Source organism: Pseudophryne corroboree, chromosome 10 (assembly GCF_028390025.1).
Source record: "Pseudophryne corroboree isolate aPseCor3 chromosome 10, aPseCor3.hap2, whole genome shotgun sequence".
Taxonomy (NCBI): domain Eukaryota; kingdom Metazoa; phylum Chordata; class Amphibia; order Anura; family Myobatrachidae; genus Pseudophryne; species Pseudophryne corroboree.
In genome coordinates, this window is record NC_086453.1 from 234,814,438 (window position 1) to 234,830,577 (window position 16,140).

The 16,140-nt window shown below is 44.7% G+C and overlaps 1 protein-coding gene across 2 annotated transcripts in view; it reads right to left on the minus strand.

Moving 5' to 3' along the window:
• Window positions 1-222: 222 nt before the first annotated feature.
• Window positions 223-16,140, minus strand: part of TNFRSF18 (TNF receptor superfamily member 18) — a 98,201-nt gene continuing 82,283 nt past the window's right edge. For both annotated transcript variants that reach the window (XM_063943168.1, XM_063943167.1), the window contains 3 exons: window positions 15,916-16,044; window positions 9,491-9,620; window positions 223-2,797 (listed from right to left, as the gene is read on the minus strand). In XM_063943168.1, coding sequence (XP_063799238.1) covers window positions 9,499-9,620; window positions 15,916-16,044 — 251 coding nt within the window. In that variant the 3' untranslated portion in view covers window positions 223-2,797; window positions 9,491-9,498. The remainder of the gene's footprint in view (window positions 2,798-9,490; window positions 9,621-15,915; window positions 16,045-16,140) is intronic.

Below are 16,140 nucleotides of genomic sequence, written 5' to 3' on the forward strand. Positions count from 1 at the left end.
AGCTGAAATAAACAGAGAACCTTTTTTTTCTGGATTTCTACCAATTTTAAGAAAGTACTCCAAATAAAAAAAAACGGTTTTTTTATTTGTTAAAATGTTATCACAAATACAGAATTTGCTATGCTACAGATGTCTAATTAGTATACATGTACTAGAAAAAAAATCCACTATATTTTATAATTAAACACATTTGCTCATATAAAATAATATTATTAAACAACAACAAAAACTATACATGCTTGGGTGAAAAATGGAAATGCATACTATTACATACTGTACTCATAAAATGTCACATACTGTACTGTACATAGATGGAATAATTGCACTAATTAATGCGTTAATGTCCACTCTCTGGAATAGGAAATATATCCAAACAGTGCAAATAAAACAAAAAGTTAACGTCATTCTATTAAACATAACTTCTAAAGAGAATACTGATTCTGATAGTTTAATAAGATGATTTATGGTGGGATGCACCTGTTTTCTGTGGTTTTCCAGACCTACCAAATGATATCATGGAGGGAATCATATGGAAACCATTACAACAGTGGTTCTCAAACTCAGTCCTCAAGGAGCACTAACGGTCCAGGTTTTAACAGTATATCCATGCTTGGCCACAGGTGACTTAATTAGTACCTCGTGCACTATGATTTAACCATTTGTGCTGAGCTATGGATATATTTAAAACCTGCATTAGAACAACTCGGTGCTGTTCTGGGAAACGTCGAAGGCGGTGCTACGAGGTCACATAATCGGATACGTAGCTAAAAAACGCAAAGAAAGTACTAAACAATACCATGCACTGTACGCAGCTATGTCACAAAGCTTTAACACCTACAAAACTAGCCCCTCTGAGACACTTTTGGAGACATATATAAGGGATAGGAAATTATTGGATGCCTTCTTAACGGCCCAGGCACAACAGCGTCTAGACTTTACTAAGTTCCACTATTATAAATGGGGAAATAAAACTGGAAAGTTGCTGGCCACTATGTCAAAAGCTAGGAGGAAACGTTCCTTTATTGCGGCTTTAAAAGATAACACTAGGAATATAGCACACACTAAAACTTCTGACATCTTGGCGCACCTCAGTGAATTTTATACAGAATTATATAATCCTATCGCCCCACGGGAAGACCTGCAGAGGGCTTTGTTGACACAGGCAAATTTACCGACACTTAGCACAGAGCAGAAAGAAGCTTTAGAGGGGGACATCCGGGAAGACGAAATTAAAGCAGTCATAAAAACACTACAACCAAATAAATCACCGGGACCCGATGGGTTTACTGGGTCTTATTATAAACTAATGCAACAGGAACTCCTGCCGACACTATTGGAACTCTATAATAAGATATATAGGGAACACCCAGTATATCCGACATTCTCTCAAGCATACACCACCCTTATTCTTAAACCAGACAAAGATCCAATGTTAGCGGATTCCTATAGACCCATCTCCCTTTTAAACTCCGACTTTAAAATTTTCACAAAAATATTGGCAAATAGATTACAAATAATCCTCCCAGATTTGCTGACGGAGCACCAATACGGATTTGTACGTGGCCGCCACTCAGTTAAGGCAATTAGGACAGCCATTGCGGCGACGGTGGCGTCCAGAAATGCCCCTGATTCAGACTACATGCTTTTAAGCCTAGACACACACAAGGCCTTTGACACTGTGTCCTGGCAACACCTGTTCACAGTACTGCATCACAGAGGATTTACAGAGAATTTTGTAAATATTATTAAATATCTCTATACCGCTCCAACGACCTCTTTACTGGTCAATGGCAAACGGGGCCCACGGATTACGATGCGGAGGGGTACAAGACAGGGATGCCCCCTGTCGCCCCTTTTATTTAACTTATCCATAGACCCCCTATTCCGAATACTACAGAATACAATGACCTATAAGGGTATCCCAATTGGGGATAAAGAAATTAAACTGTCGGCATTCGCAGATGATGTGTTGGTTTATGTTGGGAACCCTAAAGATTCTTTACAAAATATATTAGCTTTATTGGACAACTTTGGACAAATATCGGGCTTTCAGGTTAATCTTTCAAAATCAATAGGACTCTACCTGAAACATGGGATAAAGTGCCCGAGATGGGGGAAACGAATCCCTATAAAATGGGCTAACACATCCATAACATATTTAGGCATTAACCTTGCGAAATATCCCTCGGAACTGTATAGGCTGAATGTCAAGACGACAATAACTCTCATTACAAAGGAGCTTGAAAGTTGGAATCATTTAATGCTCTCATATCTAGGGAGAGCAGCATTGATAAAAATGTGTACATTCCCGCGATTACTATACGTTTTACAATCCCTCCCAATATTGCTTAGTAGATCAGACATATCCCATATAACTAAATTGTTCCGACAGTTTATTTGGAAAGGCAAAAGAGCTCGTATTGCCATGCTTAAATTACAGCAACCAAAATCTAACGGTGGAATCAACTTCCCCAACATTTTATTGTATAACCAAGCGTCTTTATTGAGGTTTTTGAGAGATTGGTTAAATGACACAGACACGTATGCAAACACACAACTTGAGACACAGTTTCTAAAATCTAAAAACTTAACAAACTTCCTCCATTGTCTGGAGGGGGATTGTGATCGGGACCTACAAGATAACCCTCTTCTATGGTCAGTATATCGCCTCTGGCACTCTTTGAGAAGGTCCAGAAATTTGGGGAGACACAATTCTCTATTTCTACGATTTCTGGGTAATCCTGATTTCCAGCATGGGGAGGCAGGGTTCCCCTTTAAGACGTTCCAGGATGAGGGTCTGCAAGACATAAAACAATTAGTTAGCACGGACACTGGTAAACCTCTCACGTCAGCCCAAGCACAGGAAAGATTCCCGTTCCTACGGGATTACCCGCTGGCCTTTCTCCAGATGCAACATTACACCTGCTCGGTTCTTAGGACCTTGTCAAAAGAGGACTTGAATAACACACTAGACGCCCTATTGCGCACACCTCCAGCTACGAAGAGAGCCCTCTCAATACACTATAAACATTTAAGCACTCAGATAGATTATTCTCACTCGAATTCGGGATTGAACAAGTGGATATCAGACTTTCCTAATCTGACATGTGACATACTACTAAAAAACTTACTACACTCCTGCAAACTCCTGTCCTCAGCACAATACCAAGAAATGTTTTATAATATAACACACAGAGCTTACTTCTGCCCTTATAGGCAATATAGGGCGGGAATGACGGATTCGGACAATTGTTTGAAATGTGGCGCCCCAAAAGCAGACCTATTACATTGTTTCTGGTCATGCCCCCTTATTCGTCGCTTTTGGCTCCTAGTACGCCAATACGCTATGGAACACCTAGTAAACTATATCCCTTTCACAGCAGAATGGGCACTGTTTGGAATAATTCCGGCGGGACAGAGAGTGACGAAGGGGGGTAGGCGATTATTATTGGCAATTAGTGCAGCAGCACGTAAAGCAATTCTACAATCCTGGATAGACAAGAATCCTCCTACTCTGTCATTATTTAAGGGGAAGTTGCACCATATATTTCAGATGCACTGGATAGAAACATCCTTGCAAAAGGACAAATTAGTAGAGCAATTTTTTAAAACATTGGGGAAAGCTACGTGGCCACTCTTCCGATAGATTTCCGAGCTAGAATCCAATCCTCACTAAAACACACTGAATGGTATGAAACAAGAATGGCGGTCGGTGATCCCCCAGTGTTGATGATGGATTAGGGGTTGGGGGTGTCGCGGGACCTCGGCCTCCTCATGTCTCCACTATATTTAGTCCGGCAGGTCTATAGTGCAAACTATTAATCAGCATTTCTTTCACATGATGTTCTTGAGATTGTACAATATATGCAAGAAGATTGGATGCTGAGCATTTAGTAGTCTAATACCATGTTATAACGCTACTCATATGTATTTGCTCAATGTCAATGCAACTGATTTTGTAACAATGAAGCAATGTTTAAATAAAAAAATGTTATACTTTAAAAAAAAAAAAAAACCTGCATTAGAACAATCGCATAGTGTACCATTCAGAATCTTCTCTATTATAGTGTATTATATAGAGTCCAGGGTACTACCTGCCCAAAGTCTGCAAAAAACAACACCAAAGTAAGTGCATACATTTATTAACATGGGATGTGGTCAGGATCCCATAGAAATCTACCATTTGATCTGTTGTGGCCTTTTTTATGCATAAAGCAACAAAACAGTTGATTGTGACGTAATTTGAGGCCATTTTTCTTAAACCCCCAAAAATGACATGTAGTTACTGGACTGATTAAGCTTACTGGAAATGTATAATTGCCTAATTAGACATTGAAGGGATGGGGTAGGGAGTGGGGGGTGGGGGGGGGGGGGGGAGGGATGTGTCCAAGGGGTTCTGCATGGTGTACTCACATTTTAACCTTAAAATAAGGATTTTCCATCAGTGAGGAGCACACGGAAAAATGCGATTTTACTCTGACTGGCTCAATGTGAGTTTCTAAATAGATTGCAAAATTAATTTGCAATGCAAATTTACAGAGAACACGGCAAATCGCACCTCACATTAGACACCTCACACCTAACTGGACTGACCCCAAAAAGTAGATTACTACTACATTCTAGCAGATCTGCACAGTCTATATGAAATAATCTCTTACTAGTACTTCCTCAGTCTCACACAATGCTGAATGGGAAGGATGCAAAGCCCCACAAGCCAAGTCCTAGCCACATTCTCTTACTTTATCTGGAGAGCCACTAAGAGGGCCAGTTAGCACCCAATAGGGGCCAGAGCTGCTCCTCAGGCACCTCAGCTACTTGCCCTGCTCCTGATGTTATCTCTGGACTGAAGACAGTTTGTTGGATGGGCAGGGCCTTGATCATCTTTTCCCTAACCAAAAATGTTAAAGAGTTTTAATTAATAAAAAATTCAGTGAAGAGAGCAGTGTGAGCTGTGGAGGGTAGTAAGATAGGGAAGGAACTGGACAGAGCTATAAAATAGAGATGAGCGGGTTCGGTTTCTTTGAATCCGAACCCGCACGAACTTCACTTTTTTTTCCACGGGTCCGAGCGACTCGGATCTTCCCGCCTTGCTCGGTTAACCCGAGCGCGCCCGAACGTCATCATGACGCTGTCGGATTCTCGCGAGGCTCGGATTCTATCGCGAGACTCGGATTCTATATAAGGAGCCGCGCGTCGCCGCCATTTTCACTCGTGCATTGAGATTGATAGGGAGAGGACGTGTCTGGCGTCCTCTCCATTAGAATAGAGATAGATAGATTAGATAGAGAGAGATTGTGCAGAGTCGCAGACAGAGTTAGTTTACCACAGTCAGTGACCAGTGCAGTTGCTAGTTAACTTTTATTTAATATAATATATCCGTTCACTTCTCTCTGCTATATCCGTTCTCTGCCTGAAAAAAAAAACGATACACAGCACAGTCAGTCACACAGTGTGACTCAGTCTGTGTGCACTCAGCTCAGCCCAGTGTGCTGCACAGTCATCAATGTATAAATTAAAAGCTTATAATTAATTGTGGGGGAGACTGGGGAGCACTGCAGGTTGTTAGCAGGAGCCAGGAGTACAATTATATTAATTAACAGTGCACACTTTTGCTGCAGGAGTGGTGACCAGTGCCTGACCACCAGTATAGTATTGTTGTATACTACTAATATCTCTTTAAATATCAACCAGTCTATATTAGCAGCAGACACAGTACAGTGCGGTAGTTCACGGCTGTGGCTACCTCTGTGTCGGCACACGGCAGGCAGTCCGTCCGACCAGAATTGTATTATTTATTATTATATACCTACCACCTAACCGTGGTTTTTTTTTCATTCTTTATACCGTCATAGTGTCATCCTAATTGTTACGAGTATACTACTATCTCTTTATCAACCAGTGTACAGTGCGGTAGTTCACGGCTGTGGCTACCTCTGTGTCGGCACACGGCAGGCAGTCCGTCCGACCAGAATTGTATTATTTATTATTATATACCTACCACCTAACCGTGGTTTTTTTTTCATTCTTTATACCGTCATAGTGTCATCCTAATTGTTACGAGTATACTACTATCTCTTTATCAACCAGTGTACAGTGCGGTAGTTCACGGCTGTGGCTACCTCTGTGTCGGCACACGGCAGGCAGTCCGTCCGACCAGAATTGTATTATTTATTATTATATACCTACCACCTAACCGTGGTTTTTTTTTCATTCTTTATACCGTCATAGTGTCATCCTAATTGTTACGAGTATACTACTATCTCTTTATCAACCAGTGTACAGTGCGGTAGTTCACGGCTGTGGCTACCTCTGTGTCGGCACACGGCAGGCAGTCCGTCCGACCAGAATTGTATTATTTATTATTATATACCTACCACCTAACCGTGGTTTTTTTTTCATTCTTTATACCGTCATAGTGTCATCCTAATTGTTACGAGTATACTACTATCTCTTTATCAACCAGTGTACAGTGCGGTAGTTCACGGCTGTGGCTACCTCTGTGTCGGCACACGGCAGGCAGTCCGTCCGACCAGAATTGTATTATTTATTATTATATACCTACCACCTAACCGTGGTTTTTTTTTCATTCTTTATACCGTCATAGTGTCATCCTAATTGTTACGAGTATACTACTATCTCTTTATCAACCAGTGTACAGTGCGGTAGTTCACGGCTGTGGCTACCTCTGTGTCGGCAGTCGGCAGGCAGTCCGTCCATCCATAATTGTATTATTATTATAATATATACCACCTAACCGTGGTTTTTTTTTCATTCTTTATACCGTCATAGTGTCATACTAGTTGTTACGAGTATACTACTATCTCTTTATCAACCAGTGTACAGTGCGGTAGTTCACGGCTGTGGCTACCTCTGTGTCGGCAGTCGGCAGGCAGTCCGTCCATCCATAATTGTATTATTATTATAATATATACCACCTAACTGTGGTTTTTTTTTCATTCTTTATACCGTCGTCATAGTGTCATACTAGTTGTTACGAGTATACTACTATCTCTTTATCAACCAGTGTACAGTGCGGTAGTTCACGGCTGTGGCTACCTCTGTGTCGGCAGTCGGCAGGCAGTCCGTCCATCCATAATTGTATTATTATTATAATATATACCACCTAACCGTGGTTTTTTTTTCATTCTTTATACCGTCGTCATAGTGTCATACTAGTTGTTACGAGTATACTACTATCTCTTTATCAACCAGTGTACAGTGCGGTAGTTCACGGCTGTGGCTACCTCTGTGTCGGCAGTCGGCAGGCAGTCCGTCCATCCATAATTGTATTATTATTATAATATATACCACCTAACCGTGGTTTTTTTTTCATTCTTTATACCGTCGTCATAGTGTCATACTAGTTGTTACGAGTATACTACTATCTCTTTATCAACCAGTGTACAGTGCGGTAGTTCACGGCTGTGGCTACCTCTGTGTCGGCAGTCGGCAGGCAGTCCGTCCATCCATAATTGTATTATTATTATAATATATACCACCTAACCGTGGTTTTTTTATACCACCTAACCGTGGCAGTCCGTCCATAATTGTATACTAGTATCCAATCCATCCATCTCCATTGTTTACCTGAGGTGCCTTTTAGTTCTGCCTATAAAATATGGAGAACAAAAAAGTTGAGGTTCCAAAATTAGGGAAAGATCAAGATCCACTTCCACCTCGTGCTGAAGCTGCTGCCACTAGTCATGGCCGAGACGATGAAATGCCAGCAACGTCGTCTGCCAAGGCCGATGCCCAATGTCATAGTACAGAGCATGTCAAATCCAAAACACCAAATATCAGTAAAAAGCCTCTTTTTTTCTTTGCGTCATGTGCTGTTTGGGGAGGGTTTTTTGGAAGGGACATCCTGCGTGACACTGCAGTGCCTCTCCTAGATGGGCCCGGTGTTTGTGTCGGCCACTAGGGTCGCTAATCTTACTCACACAGCTACCTCATTGCGCCTCTTTTTTTCTTTGCGTCATGTGCTGTTTGGGGAGGGTTTTTTGGAAGGGACATCCTGCGTGACACTGCAGTGCCACTCCTAGATGGGCCCGGTGTTTGTGTCGGCCACTAGGGTCGCTTATCTTACTCACACAGCGACCTCGGTGCAAATTTTAGGACTAAAAATAATATTGTGAGGTGTGAGGTATTCAGAATAGACTGAAAATGAGTGTAAATTATGGTTTTTGAGGTTAATAATACTTTGGGATCAAAATGACCCCCAAATTCTATGATTTAAGCTGTTTTTTAGTGTTTTTGGAAAAAAACACCCGAATCCAAAACACACCCGAATCCGACAAAAATAATTCGGTGAGGTTTTGCCAAAACGCGTTCGAACCCAAAACACGGCCGCGGAACCGAACCCAAAACCAAAACACAAAACCCGAAAAATTTCAGGCGCTCATCTCTACTATAAAAGGGGTAATAAGAAGCGTATGGGAAGATATGAAGGAAGGTAACAGTAAGAGACACATATACAGTATGGAATCCCGATCCTGGCGGTCGGGATCCCGGCAGTTGAAATACCAACACCGGAATCCCAACACTATTTGTAATGCCGGCGCCGCTGATCCCAACATTGATCACAATCCTGGCACCAGTATCTCAACCGCCATGATCCCGATCAAGTATTTGATGGGCCACCAGAGGGGTAAGCCATGGGAGAGGAAGAGTTAGGGTTAGGCTGCGAGTGTGTGTGTGTGGGTGTTTAGGTTCCGAGGGGGGGGGAGTTAGGCTCCAGGGAGGGTGGCTTTGGGTTAGGCACTCCCGGGGAGGGATATGGTTAGGCTGCGGAGGAGGGAGGGTTAGGTTTCGGCACCACCAGGGAGAGTTAGGGTTAGGCTGTGGGTAAGGAGGGTTAGGAGGGTTATGGATTAGGGCTACTCTACTTAACACCTTGGTGTCGGGATCTTGAGCTTTAGGATGCTGCTGTCTGTATTTTGAGTGCGCTGGGATCCGGATACCATCCCTACAGTATATGTTATTTTGTGGAGGGGGTGGCCAATAATGATGTTCTTAAGGCCGGCCTGACCACTAAATACGCCTCTGAATGCAGGAGGAGATGTGTTAGTCAAATGTTGAACTTTCTTTATACTTTTTGAACAGTCTGAAAAATGCTCAGACGGTCCTGAATCATGGAATGTTTTTGAAGTGGTTCCAGTGTCTTTAGTAGATCTTACCTTAAAATACGCTGCTTGGCATTGACTCACTGTTTACTTGGAATGACAGTGTTCCATTTTTGTACACTGCAGATGATAATGACAAGCTTTCACAGCATTTACATGTAGTATCACTTTCTGAAGTCTCTTTCTCTACTGATCCTCAACCTTTGCGGCATTATGACAACCCAGCCAAAGGAGATGCCACACAGTTATTTTATGAACACACCAGTGTTAAAATAATGTAAATAAAAACTATAACCACAAATAAATATCCATATATTTGAAACCCAGAGCAATGAGTTACAGCAAAGATTAAACTCTGTTTAATTCACTTTGTGATCTAACAGTCACACTTCTCTGTTGTATGATCTCCATGTTCTTCTTCTGGATACTGACAGCTCCACGAATCAGCGTCTTCCTTTGTGCTCATAGTGACTATCATTTCAGATGGGAGAGGAAATCCTAGAAATATTAACATTAATTAAATAAATATAAATTGCCTTATGAGACAACTATTTAGAACATGACAGCTTTTAGAAATAAACTTTACAGCAACTATATAAAGATCAAAATGAAACTAGGAGTGGAACTGTGATGAAACACAGCACCTTCGTCTAGTGGTAGAAATTCAGTTAAGGCCAGTACTCACTGGCAGATGTGGGGAGAGATGGTTCGCTCAGCACACATCTCTCCCCCCGCTCAGCACAGCGCGATGTGTGCTGAGCATGTGGGGGGGAGCGGGAGCGCTCATTTCACCCAGCGGGTGAAGTGAGCAACCTGCTAGATTGGCCAATCTAGCACCAGCGATAGCGATGCGCGGGGCTGCGCATAGCTATCGCTGTGAGGGGTACACACGGAGAGTCAGATTGCTTAGATTTTAAGCAGCGATCGCTCCGTGAGTAACCCCTTTAGCCCTGTTGGACAATCTTGTTTGTTTGCAAGCGTCAGGAGGACTAGGAATAGCTTGCCTGTAGGCATGTGTTAACTATAGTGGGGGCAAGGAGTGCCACTGCTATAGGGCCCGGAGGTTTAGGGGGGCCTGGACCAGATTATAAAATTGCATTCCCAGATTTGCCTGCTATGCAGTTGGGCCTAATCCATCTGAATTGTATTACATTACACTTTCAGTGAGAGGAGCAGTGCTTAAAGTGGTCCTAGAGAGGTCGTTGAACTCTCCCCCCTCCCCCCGGCGGTCATGCAATAAAGGTATTACGCGCACCATAAGATTGCGTCCCAAAAAGGGGCATGGCCATAAAAAGAAAGGGGCGTGGTCACACAATAGTAAGATTGCCCACAGTAGTAGCACCCCATAATACACATAATGCCCACAGTAGTAGCACCCCATAATACACAATGCTCACAGCAGAAGCGCCCCTTATACAATGCCCACAGTAGTAGGGCTCCTTATGCAATGTCCACTGTACTGGTAGTGCCCTTATATAGAGCCCATAGTAGGGGTGCCCCTTATGCAATGCCCCCAGTAGTAGTGCCCCTTATGTCCCCAGGCGTGATGCCACTTATGAAGTGCCCTTTTACAATGCCCTCATTAGTAGTGCCCGCATTAGTAATTCCCTTAATGGTTATGCCCCTGTGTAGTATTGCCCCCTGTAGTAATGTTCCCTGTAGTAATGCCCCCAGTTGTTTAGCCCCCTGTAGTTTAGCCTCACTAGTTATGCCCCCAGTAGTTATGCCCCCAGAGGTAATGCCCCTGCAGTTATGACCCCAGTAGTTTATGCCCCTTTAGTTTAGCCTCCCAGTGGTAATGCCCCCAGTAGTTTAGCCCCTGTAGTTTAGTCCTCATGTAGTTTGCCCCATGTAGTTTGGCCCCAGTGGTAATCCCCCTGTAGTTTAGACCCTGCAGTTATGCCCCCAGTAGTAATGCCCCCAGTAGTTTAGTCCCTGTAGTTTAGCCCCATGTAGTTTAGCCCCCTTGTAGTTTAGCCCCCAGTAGTAATGCCTCCTATAGTTTACCTCTTTGTAGTTTAGCCCCTCTGTAGTAATGCCCCAGTAGTTCAACCCCTGTAGTTATGCCCCCAGTAGTTTGCCCCTAGTAGTAATGCCCCTGTAGTAATGACCCCAGTAGTAATGACCCCAGTAGTAATGCCCCAAGTAGTAATGCACCCCTGTAGTTAGCCCCCTTGTAGTTAGCCCCCTTGTAGTTTGCCCCCAGTAGTTTGCCCCCTTGTAGCTTGCCCCCTTGTAGTTTGCCCCCAGTAGTTATGCCCCCCAGTAGTTATGCCCCTAGTAATTTAGCCCCTTGAAGTTTATCCCCAGTAGTAATGACCCCAGTAGTTTGTCCCCTTGTAGTTTAGCCCCCCAGTAGTTTAGCCCCAAGTAGTAATGCCCCCAGTAGTCTAGCCCCTGTAGTTATGCCCCCAGTACTTTGTCCCAAGTAGTAATGCCCCTGAAGTTATACTCCCAGTAGTAATGCCCCAATAGTTATGCCCCCAGTAGTAATGCCCCTGTAGTTATGCCCCCAGTAGTAATGCCCCCAGTAGTAATGCCCCCAGTAGTAATGCCCCTGTAGGTATGCACCCAGTAGTAATGCGCCCCTGTAGTTTACCCCCAGTAATTAGCCCCCAGTAGCTTGCCCCCTTATAGCTTGCCCCCAGTAGTTAGCCCCCAGTAGCTTGCCCCCTTGTAGCTTTCCACCTTGTAGCTTTCCCCCTTGTAGCTTGCCCCCAGTAGTTTGCCCCCTGTAGCTTGCTCCGAGTAGATGCCCCGCTAAAACACTCACACGTGTTAAAAAAAACAACATAACACCATACTTACCAAGCCCTGCTCCCGCATCCAACCGCAGCAGTCCTCCTGGCGTCCGCTCCTCGGCACTATGGGAGAGACGTCATGATGTCTCTCCCATAGCGCACACTGACAGAGCCGGAAGCCATAGCTCAGTAGTGAGCTCCTGCTGCCGGCTTCCGCTGTGGAGAGAGAGCCGGGCGCCTGCTGGTAACACAATCACAGCAGGCGCCCAGCAGGCGGAACAGCGTTCTGTCTCCAAGTGGAACTGACGGAACGCAGTTTCGCCCTGTTCCGGCTCACCTTAACCCATGGAGAGGAGTGTGTAGTGGATGTTATATAGGTAAGGGGGCACTGTATTGTGGCATAATTTGAACTGGAAGCCACTATAATGTGGCACAATATGAACTGGAGGCCACTGTAATAAGACACAATATGTACTGGAGAGCACTGTAATGTGTCATAATGTTATCTGCTCATAGTAATGTGGAGGGCACTATAATGTTACATAATAAGAACTGGGGCACTGTAATGTGGCACAATATGAAATGGAGGCAATATAGGGGATCAGTACAAAATCCCGCCCGATGGGATCCCGGCGGTTGGAATACCGACACCGGAATCCCAACCGGCACAATCCCGACAGGGGGCGAGCGCAACACAGCCCCTTTCGGGATCGCTGCACTCGCCACGCTGCGGGTACGTTGCCTCGCTACGCTCGGCACAATCATTTATTTTATTCTCCCTCTATGGGTGTCGTGGACACCCACAGAGGGAGAATATGTCGGGATTGTGCCGGTCGGCATTCTGGTGTCGGTATTCCGACCGCCGGGATTCTGTCCGGCGGGATCTTGACAGCATCCCCAATATAGTGTGGTATAATATGAACTGAGGCACTGTAATGTGGCATAATTTGACCTGGAGGGCACTCTAATGCGGCACAGTATGAACAGGGGGCACTGTTTTGTGGCATTATATAAACTGGGGACACTAAATCATATTGTAAATTGGGGATACTGTGTAGCATAATGTGTACTGTCAATGTGACATAATGTGAACTTTGTTGGTTCATAAAATAAACTAGGGTACTACTGTGGGGCATAATATTAACTAGGGCACTTCTATGGTTCAGAAAATGACCTAGGGCACTATTATGGGGTATAACATTAATAACTGCTGCAGAGAAAAGTCTTTCAAGAAGCTTTGGGACAGGGACCCCCTCAATATGTTGCCTATAAAATTCTAGTTATGCCCCTGCCTGTAGGATATAATGAAGAGGTAACAGCTCTGGAAAATTAAACTACTGGCTTACACTGGCTTAGTGGGCATGGGTTGTCTAATGTTAATTGAGAGGCAAGGACATAGCGGAATGGCAGCACAGGTGGCACAAAGATATCAATAGTACTTTTACATAACTGACAAATATGAGGATCCGAATTACTGTTGTCACAAGGAGGGCAGAACCAGTGACAGATCTATAATAGGTGTATTAACAGTATGCTCTAGCATACTGAGTCTATATACAGGAAATGTCATCGCTATTGTCAGTTTCCAATCATTCTTCTGAAATTACCCTTGTTTACATGACTGTCACTGCAATGCGGGGGATAGGCACACTGCCACCCAGTACTTGCCCTGTCCCCTAACACATGACATCATGTGAGGTGGTGGGCTGTCTAAAGGCCCGTACACACTGGCCGATATATCGGCCGTTCTCTTGAACAGCAGATATGTCGCAGGTCCGTCGGTCAGTGTGTACGGCCAATACGTCTGTGAACTCCATCGTTCACAGACGTATCGTGTCGGCCCCGCAGCACAGCCGACGGCCAATATATCTACCGATATATTGGCGCGTCGCTGTGTGTGTACGGACGGTCGACCGACCACCCGTACACATGCTGCGGCGGCCGGCGGTGATTGACATCTGAACTGGGCAGGCCTGTGTACACGGGTGGTCTTCTGTTTGCCGGCGGTCGGGCTCCCGGCGCTCAGTATACCGGCGCCGGGAGCCCGACAGCCGGCATACCGACAATTATTTTCCCTCGTGGGGGTCCACGACCCCCATAGAGGGAGAATAAAATAGTGTGGCACGCGTAGCGCGCCACCGTGCCCGTAGCGTGGCGAGCGCAGCGAGCCCGCAAGAGGCTCATTTGCGCTCGCCAAGCTGTCGGTAAGCCGGCGGTCGGGCTCCCGGTGCCGGGATGCTGGTCGCCGGGAGCCCGACCGCCGGCCACCCGTAGTGAACCCGTGTACACGCCCGCCCAGTTCATGACGTCAGTCCCCGACGGATCGGGCAGTGTGTATGCACAGCACACTGCCCGATCCATCCATAGATATATCTGCCGATCAATTGATCCGCAGATATATCTTTCAGTGTGTACCCACCTTAAGGAAGAAAGTATGCTCTGGGCATCTCTGTACACTGCTGGGTGTGTGCCCAGAGCATTCTCTGGATGCTCCAAGCAGCACTATAGCCATTTTCTGGCTGCAGGGAGCGGTTCCAAGCATCCTACTAGCCAGTGCTACCCTACTGTGGGGCAGCAATGCACACCCCTCCCTACACCCTGTGACACTGTACAATTGAAACAACAAAAATTAAAACCCAACAACAATGAACTAACAAAGAAATTAAAAAAGGCAAAACAATGGTAGTAGTGCGGGAAACACATGTTGCTGTATCAAATAGATATCAGACAATTTATCTGATATCATGGCACGAGTTGCACAAAATTTACGACAATGCTCGATAATAATCCAAGCATAATAATGTGGATCACTGCAAGTGGCCTGTTTAGCTTCTATGAATGTTACCATTGTGGGCATCCTAATGTCTAGCACAAGCTGGAAGAATGTAGTCCAGCAATGTGTCTCTAGCAAAGTCTGAATGCAGTTGTAGACCTAATTGACCACAAATTGCAGAGTCTCAAGGGGACTGTCTGGTAAATCTGGTCAGACAATGGGCCTAATTCAGACCTGATCGCTGGGCAGCGATTATTGCTGTCCTCCGATCAGACAGTCGCCGCCTACATGGGGCGGGTATTTGAGCCCTGCAAGTGTGCGAACGCATGTGTAGCAGAGCTGCACAAACTGATTTTGTGCAGTCTCTGTGCAGCCCAGGACTTACTCAGTCGGTGCGATCACTTCAGCCTGTCCGATACCGGATTTGACGTCAGACACCCTCCCTGAAAATGCTGGGACATGCCTGTGTTTTTTCAGACACTCCCTGAAAACGGTCAGTTGCCACCCACAAAAGCCCTCTTCCTGTCAATGTCCTTGTGATTGACCGTGCAAACGCCTTTTTTTGCACCATCCCGTCACTATGCACCAATGCCCGGTGCAGTCGTCCGACGTGCCCGCGCATTGTGGTGCATACGCATGCACAGTTCGGACCTGATCGCAGACTGTGAGAAAACGCAGCCTAGTGATCAGGTCTGAATTACCCCCAATGATGGAAAATGCATGGACACCTTCATTAAAAACTATATGTTGAATATAGCAAACAAAACAATGTATGCACTTAAAGTAGAACACAGATTTACAAAAACTATAAAGATCTCTTAAAGGGGCCTATTCATCATCACGAAATGCGGAAACCTAAGTTGGAATGAGCCATTCATCATCAGGGTTCCGATAGGACCACCTGATATATTCAGCAAACTCTAAAAACTATTTGGAGTTTGCCTGTGAGAACAAATGCCATCTTCACTGGCGCTTGTTCTCAAAACCCAGCTCTTTTCTATGGAAAAAAGTTCCGGGGATGCCAAGAGGGAACCATGTGGATCCATCCGCCACCTGTTCACTGTGTGAACAGCAGCTCTGTGCATGTGTGACCTCATGATACACATGCACAGAAGTTGACAATGGGAAAGGTACTGTAAGTAACTCTGCTAATAAAGTAGTAGCGTTACTGATCCTGGATCCCCTGATGATGAAATGACCCATAGTCTTAATTTTAACGTTAAATGATAATGGTAAAAATGTTTCTTCATATTCGTACAGGGTGGTTTATGATACAGACCTGCCATTTTTGATGGTTTTGCTTTCATTCTCCCTATGAGGAGGTGAATGAAGATAGTAATTAACAATAAAATGAACACTGCCAGAGCTGAGCAAATCACTATTGTTGGGTAGTTGTTAAAAATGGATTCTAAGGAGAAAGAACAGAAACAGGGCATCAGAGAAACATTCTTGGAAATGTAACATACTGTATCATTACATTATTTCACTATTTGTATACATAGGA